The sequence below is a fragment of the Papaver somniferum genome, chromosome 3, assembly GCF_003573695.1.
Source record: "Papaver somniferum cultivar HN1 chromosome 3, ASM357369v1, whole genome shotgun sequence".
Taxonomy (NCBI): Eukaryota; Viridiplantae; Streptophyta; class Magnoliopsida; order Ranunculales; family Papaveraceae; genus Papaver; species Papaver somniferum.
The window spans coordinates 17,884,240-17,898,383 of record NC_039360.1 but is presented as its reverse complement, the minus strand read 5'-3'; the positions used below and the strand labels follow the sequence as shown (position 1 = coordinate 17,898,383).

Here is a 14,144-nt window from a genome sequence, read left to right as displayed (position 1 = left end):
TGTTTGAAGAATTGGATGTTTGTAGGGTGGAGGATTTAACCTAAGATGATTTTAGGGTTTCGGATCTAACCTAGCACGATGTTACCATAAAGAATTTAGAAGACAGTGTATTTGTTTTCACAACTGTGAAGTATTTGTTATTCCATTCAATGCTATACATAGTTACAATTACAGTAGGGTTTACAATGAATCGGGATAATCAAAGACTAAGTAAGCTAACTAAGTAAACTACAAATCTGGAAGACGAAGACTTATTGTTGCAGTGCTATAGAATAGGAAGACCAGAAGATATTGTTAAATAGTTGGTGGTACGAATATATGACACATATATCATTAATAGGGAATAACATTTTGCTTCAATGTATCATCCTTTTGCTTTTATCTGTTTCGAAAATCTTTGTTTCATTTGATTGGTTGTAGTTAATCATGCTTAGAGTATATCTTATATGCGAAGTTATCCTTGTTCCAAAAGAGAAAAAACTGAATATATCTTCATCAATTTCCTGCCTCTAATCGTGCGAGTAGACCATGTCAATAAAGTATATACTTGCCTTTGTTTATGCTTTTGGATTGAGAATGTATGCGAAGGAAGGGTTCAAAAGAATAAAAAATTATAAAAGTATATACTTGCCTCTTATTCTTTTGTGAGGTTCCGTAGTATACTTATACCTCTGCTGTTTTCCTTTACATATGTGGTTTCCCTTTATAGTTCATTGTTCTTTCATATTTCTCTGCGAGTTATCTCGTTTCTTTAGTTCGTTATTGAATGATATTATGCCTTTTTCTCGTGACTTTGAGATATTCTACCTTTTCTCGTCATTTTGATGTTCTTGCGGTTATAACCATCATTTCCTTGATAAGAATTTATCTTTGATGTTGCGTGCCTTATCTCTCGCTTTGCCTCTTATCTGCCTCTTATTTTGCATATATTTCAGGGTTACGAATCGTTAAGGGTTTATTTTTGTTGTCTTTTACTTGTATGTGTCTATACGAGGTCTTATTACGCCTCCTAATTAAGGACTTATTGCGCCCCACCCTGTTATTAAGGGTCTTAATTCAACGAAGTCTCAGGCGCTCGCTATTCTTGCAAATAACGATCCATCAACCTCGCTTTAACATTCTCTCACGAGGTCTTACTTTGCGGTAATATAACAGGCCTAGTTATTCCTGTAAATAATAGCCCTGAGATATTACCTTGTTTTTGGTCACACAACTCCCTAATCTGGAGGGTGCCGTCACTTTATACTCCCCCTGATTCCCCTTCAAGGAGGTTAACCCTAACATGCATGTTGGTCTCCTCCCATCCGGTTATTACGAAAGTCATTTATTTTCATGAATTCTTATCCCTTCGCCGATATGGCTCATGGTTACGAAGTCATACCCTAAGCGGGGTTTCTTTGGGACCGAGTGCATCGTAGCCAGGACTTGCCAAACGGTCATGGCCAATAACTCTCCAGACGTCCTAGGCACCCGCATCTCAACCGAATACGCCGGCGCCCTGGTCATATTTCTGCACCCCTTACCGAAGGCCGTCACCAAAAAAGGGGGACCCTCGGGGATAGGTCTTATCATTGCCCCTAGATTATATCTCTGATAGTTTTTCACGACGTGTGTTAGGACTTATGCTCTTACATTTTCATGTGAACTAGGATGCACGCCATGGATTCCCAGCCTTCCGTGTGAAGGTTTTAAAGTTTCCCTAGAAACCTTTTTATTTCATGGGTCTTATCAGCCTCCTATGCAAGGTCTTATTCGCCTGTTGTTAAGGTCTTATTTTGCCCAGATGTACTTCGTGATAATATGGAAATTCATTTTCTCATGAAATTGATCTGTTTGTATTGAATAAAGAAATGTTATTATTATTATTCTCGTCAATTCAATACATTGCTTATAGATAACTTAGTTTGATTCCCTATTGAATTCTTTCTTATTTCTTCTTCAGTAATTATCCTTTTGATCAACGGTTCTCTTCCTCCTCGCGAATGTAGTCATACTGATATTCTTTTAACTTCCTCATTAACACCTAATTTCTGATCTTGAATAGTTTTAAGAACAAGGGGATCTTAATCGATAAAGCGTAAATGAATGATCGTACTAAATCTTCTTCTGACAACCTTCTCTGAGATCGCGGTAAATCACATTCCATCTTGTTACTATACTTCGCAATCTTTCGTTATCTCTTTTTTTCAAGGAAAATAACGCTTCGATCTCGGGTTTGCAGGGTTCACTTCTCGCACACTTATTCATCATCTCCTTCTGCTCTCATGGTTTTTCTCTTCTCCTTGCCATGACGTTGATCGTCGCCTCTCTTTTATTGATTGTCATCGATTGCTGGGTCTGATATTCCATTTCCCCGATCTCTCTCCTACTTTCTTCTATAGCTCTCCCTTAGTCTTTTCTTTCACTTCGATCCCCTCGTCCTGTCGTTTCTTGCTGATATTCTCGATATTCAATAGGCATTGTTCCTTTATTCGAGATATTTCTTCCCTTCTTCATGTCATGCTCAGCTTGCTTCCTTTTGAGACGGTTGTTCCTGATGATGAGTTCTTCATTTTGCCTCTCAAGCTTTATTCGTTCCATTACTAAGTCTTTCTTTCTTCGTCTTTCTAGATAGAGTTCCTCCTTTAATCGCTCTATTTATCTGTTCTCTTCAGTAGTATCTTTATTCTTACCTCATTGACTTCGTTCTTCGTCAACTTCAATGTTAGTTTATGTTTCTTGAGTCGGTCTCTTTTTATCCTTATTAGTTTTTATCTTTTGTTTCTCATGTGGGATTTGTCCCTTTTTTGCTGTTGGTGTTTCCTCTTCAATTTCCATTATTCCTTCTTCTTTTGTTACTTTTTTCGTCTTCATCTTTCCACTTTGTTTTATTTCGGACGACTCTCCCTTTCCGGAATTACCTCACGTTACTCTTCGTGAATGATTAGGGATTTACTACTCCTTTTAGGGGTCCTATGCGGCTCAGTCCATTCCTCGCTCGTTCCAATAGTAAATACCATTATTCGTTCTCCTCTATTTGCTTCCGACACTCTCTTATTTTGCTATATCTTCCTTCTTAATTTCTCTTCGTAGTAATGAACGTCCTTTTCGTTGAAATATTGAGCGTCTTTTTGGTCTCCTTTGATCTCGCCTATCCCACTTGGCATGGGGAATCGTATTGCTTGATGAAAAGTCGATGCAACTCCTTTTATTCCATGTATCCATGGTCTTCCTATCATGGCATTATAAAGTGAGTCCACGTCTACCACATAGACAGTAACCTTTGTTTTTAATTCTCCTGCGAAGATCTTCACGACTAGGTCACCCTTCAGCTTTAATGCAACTCCATTGAGCCCATATATATTGCACGTTTGGGGAACGAGATCGGAGTATTTATATCCGATAGTTTTGAACGTTTGATAGAAGAGTATTTCAACGGAACCTCCCGTGTCTACTAGGATTCTATCTATCGCCCAAGTTTTCTCTCCTTTGATAGGGTCGTCCTCCCATCTTGAGTGTTTTCCAAAGGTTAAATTTATAACCAACGGATATGTATGTGAAACTCCTTCTTCAGGTGCGTCTAAAGATGATAATGAGATCACCCTTTTATGCCATTCTTTTAAAGGTTCTTTCTTCGCTATGTTGAATATATCATTTCCCTCGAAGTCTCTCTTATGCACCCTCGTGAGCATGTTATCATGAAAATCCTGGATGTTCTTTGCTGAATGTATTATGGAATTACAATTCAACCTTGGTGCTCCTCTGTATATTTCAATTCGGTATACCTGTGCTTGATTCTGATTGTTATCACGAGGTGTAGGTGGTGGTGGTGGTGCTTGATTCTCTAAAAAGTACGTGAGTTGTCCCTGATCTACCAAGAGAAGTATGATTCTTCGAATGTTTCTACAGTCATTCGTGTGATGCCCACGAAAACGATGATATCTGCAGAATTTATGACTCCTACTTCCTGGGGGTGGTTCCCTTCCTAGGTTTGGTGGTGGAGGAATCTCTTCCATCAACACTATTTCCTTCCATATTTTATCTACAGTCGTGTTGAGTCTAGGAAGTTTCACATCTTCAAATGCGAGTGCATTTGGCTTTCGTTCTCCATACCTTGGTCCTTGGTTGTTTCTCTGCAGATATCCCGTATTATTACCTCGCGGATCATAATTTCTTCTTCTTGTCTCTTCGTATCTGGGATTTTGATCAATCCATTCTTTATCTCCACTTGATACTGCGACCAGTTTCGCAGGAACTTCATGTGATGGTTCCTTTTCTCATGTTTTGGATTGTCTTCTACAGTCTGTGCCATTCGTGGTAAGAGACGAGCAGTTCCTTCTTTCGAAGGAATTGGTGCGACTTCGCTAACTTGCCTCTGCTTTTCCTCCAGGGATATATATTCCTCTTGGTACTCCCTTAACTCATTTATTGTTAATAAATTTCGAATTATGAATATTTGGGTGTACAATAGGTTAGTTCGGATCAACGCATTAACGAAAGCTAGAATGAATTTATTCTCGTCGACCCTCCCCACGAGTTCACTACACACGGTTCTCCATCTCGTTACGAGTCCTCGCAAGCTCTCTCTGGGTCTTCGCCTTAAATTGAACAAGGTTTCAATCCCCGACCTCAACATGTTATTGCTTATATAGGTTGTTAGAAATATTATTTCCAAGTCTTTAAACGATGAAATCGATCTCTCTGGCAATCCATCAAACCAAGCCAACACTTCTCCAGTCAATTTCGCTGGAAAATACTTACACAGAACCGCATCATTTCGTCCCCATTGAATTAAGGAGAGGGTATATTGCTTAAAATGATGCACGACGCTTTCTGATCCACTGAATATGCTCCCAAAAGTTGGTAACGCACATTTCTCGGGGATATCCGCATGTATGATTTCGTAGGTGAACGGGGATTTGTTGGCCTCTTCTATTGCCTCTGCTAGTTGCACTCTTCGTCCCCTTCGTGATTTGTTTACTAATGCTCTCATATCTCGTAACTCATTCAAGACTTCTTGGTTTAAGCTTTCCCCGTCTCCTTCATGAACATGCCTCCTTACTTCGTTACGCCTTCTTTCTTCTTCGCATCTCGTTTCTTCTTCGCCTCCTCTCTCTTCTTCATATCGTCTTACCTCTTCGCGCCTCATTTCTTCTTCATACCTTCGCCTATGATCCTCCCATCTTGTTTCTTCTAATGCTCTTATAAAATTCATTTCTTCGCTACTCTCTCTTCGTCGCCTCCTTCTTCGTTCCTCAGTTCTCCTTTTTTCGTTTTCGCTATCTTCGTATGCATAGTCCCTTTGACGTAAGTTCCTCCGTCCCGATGAAATCTTTCTTGCTTCTGAGTCTGTATCCCCTCCTTGCGAATCGTTAGTCGCCCTCACTTCATTAAGTTGAAGCTTTTGCAATGTCAGTGTGGCGTTTTGTCTTGCTAATCTAGTGCGTTGTTCCACTAGGTATCTTTCTCGTTCTCTCTCCCAACGAAGTGTCTCCCTTAGCTTCTCCAACGTCATATTCTCCTCATCGATATTTTCCTCCATCTCCTCGCGAGTTGGTTCTTCTTCTGCAACAGTCTCGGTGTCTGAGGTATGGACAGATCCTTCTCTAAAGTTGTTTTCGTCAGAATTACCGTCTTGTTGCTGATTCACTCCATGCCCTTTCCTTGCAACTGACGTTTCCCTTCTTTCCATACTTCCTCCCCTTTTTTCCTCCAAGCGTTTGCTCCTTCTTGTCGCTATCACGTGCCTTGCCTGATCTGGTACTCTTGCCATTAACCAACCTTGACTCGATATTTCCGAATCAGATCCCACTCACCGATTCATCAATGATCTCCAACTAATGAAGAAAAGTTAACTATGCTTAAAACTTCAAGATATACTGTTCCTTTAGACCTTAATGAACTATTCAAAAATCGTTTAAGATTTACGAAACCATACTCTCATGAAGAACAACTCGCTGGAATTTCCAAACAACAATAACTCAAGAACAATTCGCCCAAGCCATTTTCAATAAAGTTATTCCCTTCTTTTCGTCGATAACTTCGGTAGCCTGTCGGGACATGCAGCTGTCTCATTTCTTGCTCAGCAATTCATGTACCTCACTAGTTATCTTCTCGTCCAAGTAATCTCATTTCGCGGGTTAGATGTTCTCGTTCAGATTTGCACTTCGCATATCTGATATTTGTAAAAGTAACTCTAACGATTGATTTGACTTGTCACTGACATCTTCCTCGGGTTAGTAGAAGATCTTTTGTTTCAAGATTTACTTCGTATATTTCGTCCAACCTAGTTTAACCACGTGGCGAGTAGGGTTTCTGTACCTACACTAATTATGATATTTCCGTACGTAAAGCATTCCTCATCATCCTTAGCATTTCTCGTGATCCCAGTGATTTGGCATCACCATTTTCGATGGAATATCATTTGATTCGCAATTTCGCTTTTGGCTAAAGATACTTTAAGTACATAACTCAAAAACGAGTAATATATATGCACCGAAGGGACAGATAAGTTGTTTACATGACATTGGGTTCCTAAGAAATAGGTGGTAAACATAAGAAATGGAGAAATCATGGAGAGCGTATCTATTCTTCTTAAAGGGAATCGAACACATAAAGTTACTTTTATGGAACCTGGTAATAATAATCGCAACAAATCATATAAGCCCTCCTTAAATCTCATTTGATATCACACACTTGTAAGCTAGTTACTCATTTCCTAGCATATAGCACTACTGGTTACAAACAGCACAAACACAGAAAATGGTTAATAAAGATTTGTGGAAAATGATGAATTTTCCCTTCAAAATGGATAATAAAGATCTGGCTGAATTCCTTTGAGGCCGGTCCCGGGTAACACTTCTCAAATACATGGATGAATTAGGCATAGCATTGTGGAAAATGATGAATTTTCCCTTCAAAATCAAATAAACATCTCCAAATGAACCTTTACATGTGCCCGTTCAAAGGAGAATTAGTGCTCAAATTATGGATTAATTACTGCCCAAACACCAAAAAATCTTATGGGGACAAAATTGATTTATGGAACTCATTCCCAAATGCATGTGCTTCCGTCCCTATTCCTGCTCCTGTTTGTCAATAATACATGTTAAGTGGAAGCAAACATTGTTAAATTAAATGTACGTATTGCAATATAAAGTCAGATAAAAATGGCAAAACAACAAAACTGCAAAGAGATGCTGCATCTTCAATCTTCCACAACTGACATCGACTATTATCAGATTTTTTCCACTACTAAGAAGTACTTGCAAAAATTTGGTGTCTATCTATCTACCATGCATTCTGTATATAATATGCAGTTGAAGCTGTACAATAGCTGCCAGGATATTCTACCATTTGAGATTTCCGCAAGACATACACAAACAACGGCCCAAGTATTCAACTCGAAGTTGTAGTGCTTATCACGCGATTATTTTGCTCCAACACAATTTTTTTTATGCCCTATCATCTTCAGTTTCAGTTCTGCTACGACTCAACCTACCTAAAAATCCTAAGATTCATAACCTCTTGATAATCGGCTCGTATGATTTATCTTGGCTAGTTAGAGGTTGAACCATTTGGACTGTAGCTTAACTATAATGTCCTACAGAACCTAATTTGTTGGCTTGTTGTTGTTAAAAGAAGGATGGAAATATACAAGTACGGGTTATCAGTAAATGCGTGGCCTAATAAAAGTACGGATTGCATACAGACCATGCATGTTAGGACCCCTCGACATTGTGTTTGGTATTTCACCCAATTTTAGGTGAGAGTACAAAATTATTGGTCATATGCTTGCCAGTATAAATACTACTCCCCACCTCTGCACTTCTTCCATCGCAAATCACAACCCCTCAATAGATTGCTTTTTTTCTCTAAGTAAATAAATTCTCTGTTTGTTAATGCAGCAGCAAGTTGTAAATGGTTCGTTTGGTAAACTAATGGATTTGGACAACATACTCCTGATGAGAAATTATTGGACCTGAGGTGTTCACCAAAAATTTCAGAGATTATTTGAGGGTCTGTATGTTCACCAAAATTTACATCTCTGCTATTTTCAGGACATGGAGGGTAATGTTTAGTCGAAAAAAAGAGTCACTTTTTTTTATCTTCAAGTAATCGACTAGATATATTTCTATGTTCAATCATCAATCAACAACCATCAACGTTTATATAGCAACAGAGATACGACAATTAGGATCAATGTTCAATAGCAACAGCATTGGTCCGTATGTTGTCCAAATCCAATCATGTTTCTTACTTTAATTTGAAAGCCGAGAAAACAGGATTGGATTTGGCCACATACTGACCGATGTGAACTTGTTATCAAGATTTAATGGCGGAGTTCGAAGATCGTCTCTGCCCCAAGATTCTATCAGTTCATCAGTTTTTGGTGCTGATACAACGAAAATCTTGTGCTAAGAAATTGTTACGTTTGGTTTTTGAGACATATATGCTCATTTCCAATCAAAATAATTAAGAACATGTTTTCTTTAATTGTACATTGAGTATGGTGTTATGTAATCTGTGCGGTGTAACTTCATTACCTTCTGGATCATGTAGCAAACAGTAATTCTGATTCTTTTGTTTGAAGTATTTATTTCAAGTAAAATAGTTGAAGTAAACCTGGACTGTGCCCATTAATGTAGTTGTCCTTATTATCATCTTCCCCTGCTAATATAATTTGTCGCCGGTGAATGCTATGTGACGAATCAGGATAAAAAGCCTCTCTCTGAGAAAAAATAACTTATGTTGAAATGATAGGGCTTGGGTTCTAAAACTCACTAAGGCACGAAATTGTCATACATTTTTATTACATACACAAAGCGTTTTACAACCAAATAGAAAAACATGCAAAGCTACTGAATTCACAATCCTACTAGTACTTGTCATCCAGTACAAGCTTGGAATGGAATAAGTAGGATTTTTTTTGTAGACATTGAGTCCAAAAGATTCATCCATGGCAAGATTTTGTTTAGCCAAACCATCTAAAGGTAGTTTAAAATCAAACCAAAACAACGTATTACCGCGCAAGAAGCAGTGAAGTTATTATGTCTAATCCAACAACAAACTACTCCTTGCTGTGTGATTTTGGCAGTACTAACCCTGGTTAATAAGGTAAAAAGGTGAAGTTCAATCAGCACGTTGATCATCGTCGTATCTTCCTCTTTCATCAAGAAAAGATAATGTCTTCTCCTCATCCTGCTCTGCATTATTACTGACCATTATAATGTGGAAACGTGGAATCATAAAATCAAAACCGTTGACATTTCTTTTTTCTAAGAATTTTTTAATTGAATAGAAATCTTTGAGAACCTGGATAAAAAAGAAATCGTTGAGAATCTGACAAACAGCAAATGAAGCCCAAAACATTAATCGAGAAATATGCATATACATTACCACACTTGCCAAAATAAGGTAATTAAAAAGTCATTTGTTGACAGTGATTATATCTGGAACTATGGCCTTGGGCGTTGCGCAAATCATATCTAAGATTTTATATCGCAATTAAAGCAATCAATAAATCCCAAAGGCATGCATTGTAAACTATTAAATCACTAACGTGATTTCTGTTTTAGAACAACAGGAAATAGATATTTACGAGATCAGACTCGACCGTGTGCATGTGATCTTTCAACCGTTTGTTAAGGAAGCACGCTATCCGGTTTCAGCATATACTCCGGTAGTTTAAACGCACAGTTGACATAGTTAATTAATAGGATTACCATGTTGCATTGTTGCTCTCCCACAAAAATTGCAATTATAAACTAAGCATTTGAATGGAACTTTCCTCATCTCAAATCTCAAATTATAAACTAAGCAGTATTTTGGATTCTGGAAATCCTGCTTCAAATCTCAACCTCAGTATTATAACAAAGAAATGATTAAGTGATTAATTTAATCATCTAACTTAAGTTGCTACTTTTGCTATAAATAGAGATGCTTTGAAGTACATGAAGAAACACAATAAGAAAACAAGCAGTAAGAAGTGCTGATATTTTGTTCATCAAAGCAATGGAGTTCTCATCATCCATTGGGTCTTTTCTCGCCGTAACTATAGCTTTATCGATAGTTTTACGTAAGTAGTATATATCTTAATCTCTATCTCTTTTTCTGCTTAACTGCAACCATTTTATATTATGAGCATGATGTTCCTCCTTACTTTTCCGGAAAGATTCTGATCCTTAAAATGGTTCATCTTTCTTGCTACAACTTTTGTGTTTATATAAATTTTGTTGAGTAATTCTGTAATTGTCTGTATTTCTTGTCGTGTCAGATATGCAGACAGTGGCAGCTATTTTCTGTGAACCTGGTGAAACTAATATTACGACTCCCTCAAATATCGATAATTGTCGAAAGGACTTGCAAGCCGAATGTCAACTGCAGGGCAGAGTAGTGTCGAAGTTAGAGTTGAACTCCTGGCCTCCTAATAATAATATTAAGGGAAGGATATGCGAAGGGTGTTGTCAAGTACCACTCCCATGTCCACCGCAACCTCCAGTCAAATGGACGAAATGTGCGGCCACGGATACGGATAAATCATTTAGACGACCTGGAAGCAAGAAAGATTGCCACATTTGTCAAGATAGCTGTGAAAGTAAATGTGATGCTATAGGAGCTAGAGTGGGTGATCAGATTTGCGGGTATCTCCTTAGTTCAGATACCGTATTTCTTGGATTAGTCTGCACATGTTGTTGTCGGGCAAGAACTTCCTTCCCTCCACCCCCACCTCCAACACTACCACCAGTACCTCCACCGTCACCCCCGCCACCTAATATTTGTAGACTCGAAGATATTTATATTTCGTTTCTGATATACGGCTCTCGTGGCTGCAGTTTTTGTCCAACTGACTGTGAAGAGAAATGTTCTGGTATAGGTAGTTCAATGGTAGTGCAACAGTGCATAGAAGGGTCTTCTTCAAGACGGTGCAAATGTTGTTGTAAAAACGACACGCCGCCACCACCACCTCCACCTCTAGCTTTACCTCCCTCAGCCCCACCACCTCCAGCAAATAGTAAATGTAAAGTGGGGGATAAACATGCTGAGATTCGACACCTTAATACTAAAGATTGCAGTCCATGTGAAAGTGACTGTGAAAGACGATGTTCCGCAGTGGGTACTTCAATGACAATGCAGATATGCACAGTGGAAACTTCCTCCGTGTTCTGTGAATGTTGTTGTAAGTAAAAATAACACAGGGGCCGGCTGCCAATTATTCCTTTGAAACCAATTAGCTAGTGATTAGTTATTATTACTATAAGTACGCAATTAGTAACGTTACATGTTTTTTCTTCTTCAGTTATTTCAATTATTAGCTGCGGTTTTGTTTTAAGATTGATGAACTAGTATGAATTAGTTCGATCTGAGCTGAAGTATACATACATTTCATTATTATGATCATTTGACCATATAATAAAATGGAAGCGTCTTGTACTTGCACTTGAATTGTAATTGTACTTCTGTTATGTTGCACTGGCTTGTTGCTTTTACAACTTCAGATCATGAGGTAGAGTCAAAGAAATTTGGTTGAATGTAGTTGTCCTTACATGCAAAGTTTAAACAACGTAATGGCAAACCGAACTAAGAGACCATATTTGTATCGATGGATGCGAATTCCATCTTAAGTCATTCAGTGCAGGCTTGGAATGATATAAGTACCTAGGATATTAATTTCTTGCAGACACCGAGTCCAAAACATTCATCTACGTCAAGAGTATGTTTATCTGAACCATCTAAAGGTAGTTTCCAATCAAACTAAAAGAAGAGATTAGCAAGAAGTAATTGCATTCCAGGACAAATCCTTCTTCCAGCACCAAACGGTAGGTATTCAAAATGCCGTCTTCAAGTTACGTACCAGTACCACCATCCGTGTACAGAGATTTCTTAGGGTCTTAACTAGGAAGCTGTCAGATGGGTATGAATCCATGGAGATGGAGTCGGCCTCTACTAATCAGAAGTTTCATTTTTGGAATTTGGTATGGCCACATTTTCTAGTAAGTAAACAGAAAAAATTCAAATTCTGAGAACTGATTGTAAGTTTGTCCAGCTTCTAAAAAGGTCGAGTTTGACTTGAGTCTACATTAGTTTACCAGTTTGGTCCCCGCAAAATTTGGTTCCCTTCCTAAATAAAAACAAACACTTACTACGTGCATGATGAAAATTTGTTGGATGCCTTGGATGAGATGGTGTGCCATAATTTACGATGGTGTTCTTCTGGCGTGCAAAACTCTAAAATGCAGTGTATTTTTCATTATCATCAATGACAAAGAGTTGTAAGTTTCCACTGGTAAGATCACACAGCCAGCATTCCGTTAATAAATAAGAGATTAAGACAGAATTGCAGGTTTTACCCATGTGTAGTTGCAGGAAATCCCACAACTAACACCCCTTCATATTCTCCATAGATCTCAACATATTTATCATAAAAATATGGTAAAAGTGCTAAAATTGTAAAGATTGACACAAGGATTTTTACATGGTTCGATCATTTTGATCTACATCCATGATTCTTCACTAGTGATTGTTGTAATTACATGAATATTACATTTAGAATCTCCATTAATGAGTATTTGGAGCTCTCTAGATCTAGTTTTTGGGGAAGAAGATGACAAAGAAAATAAAATCTCTCTCCTCTCTATAAAATGTATCCCCTTTCTCTCTCCTGCCTTTTTCTTTATATAGGTGTTTACATAGTGGATGACAGCTAACATGTAGAAGGGTACATCTAATAAAGCCTTTTATTTCGGATCTGACGTGCGATGCTTTCGAACACTTATATTGTATCTTCTTGCATGCTAAGGAAATGGAATGAACCTCGCGCAGTAACAAAATGTGTTGTGCCATATTCTGCCCCTACATTTTGCCTCTTTTTTCCTAAATATTGCTTGAAGAGCGATCTTTAAGAAAAAATCCGTTGTTGTAGTTGTTGGAGCGGGATGCGTGATGTTGGAGTTGTCTTTGATCTTTGTTGATGAAGGAACTACGCGAAAGAATACTTTTCTTGAAAAGTACGTACTTGCCTCTATTCTTTTGTGAAACTCTGAATCTTTGAGAAGTATAAAGTATCATTCCTTGAAGTATGTGAAGTATGAAGTATCCTTGAAGAAGTATAAGAAATACTAATCCTCGAAATATAAGAAGTATTGCGAATCAATCATGCGAAACTATTGTTCCATGTTCTCTGCCTCCTGCTATGTTATCTTTCATGTGATTTGATGTTGTTGTCAATCATGCGAAACTATTATGTGTGATTTCTAATTACATGTCTTCTATTTCGCTTACTCCATTGTTGGTGAGAATTCTTGTTATTCATGAATGAACGTCTTCTTTGAAAATGATTCTGACCGAGAAGATAAAGAACAAAAAATGTTTTCTTGGTAATCCATAGTTGCCTCTGTTCTTTACCAATGAGGGGAGAGTCCTTGAGAAAGTGTTGGATGAGCGAGTTGTTCTTCACGTCTTTCCTCTTTATTATCTTTGATAGTAACAATTGATGCTTATGATATCAGGTCTTACCTATTTAACGGCTGGAGATGGATTAATCTATGGTCAGAAACTTAAGTTAAAAACTAAGTCAAATATTTAAGTTAAGGGATCCGCTCCCTTTTTTTTCAATCAAAACAAACCTAAATCCGTATCACTCTTTCTTTGAACAACAGTAAGTAGAGAGTATCTATCTTTCTTAGAGTTTCTCTTTGTCTTTACATTTTTTCTTTGTATTCTGTTGAAGAACAAATTATAATTAGGGTTGAAATCTGGGTTTGTGAAGCAGAGAGGAAGGGGATCTCACTATAAATGAAATAAAAGATGGGTTTGAAATTGATTTAGTATATGGAAGCAGAATGGTTCGAGTTCGGGGATTCAGAGTTAGGGTTTTCTGAATATGAATAAATTGAAGAGCTGGTGATTTATGTTGCGTAAGGTTGGATTCATGGGGTGAAATGAAGAAAGTGGGTTGATTTGGCAGAGAATTAAACGGGTTTTTGTTGGAACACCAATAAGACATGACTGAGATACGAGACTTACAAGCAATTGGAAAATGGGTTGCGTTGATTCGAGTTTGGTGATGAATTTGAGTCAGTTAGATATCGGGTTGTTATGAAGACTTAACTTGGATTTGGTTTCAATTTTCAGCAAAATGGGTTTGATTGTGTGGTTGCCATGTC

The 14,144-nt window shown here is 37.9% G+C and overlaps 1 protein-coding gene across 1 annotated transcript; it reads left to right on the top strand.

Annotated features, from left to right (window-relative positions):
• Positions 1-9,961: 9,961 nt before the first annotated feature.
• LOC113360970 lies at positions 9,962-11,287 on the top strand. The gene is made up of 2 exons (XM_026604378.1): positions 9,962-10,057; positions 10,256-11,287. Exons 1-2 carry the CDS (start codon positions 9,994-9,996, stop codon positions 11,164-11,166), a joined length of 975 nt encoding a protein of 324 aa, XP_026460163.1. The 5' UTR covers positions 9,962-9,993; the 3' UTR covers positions 11,167-11,287.
• Positions 11,288-14,144: the final 2,857 nt, after the last annotated feature.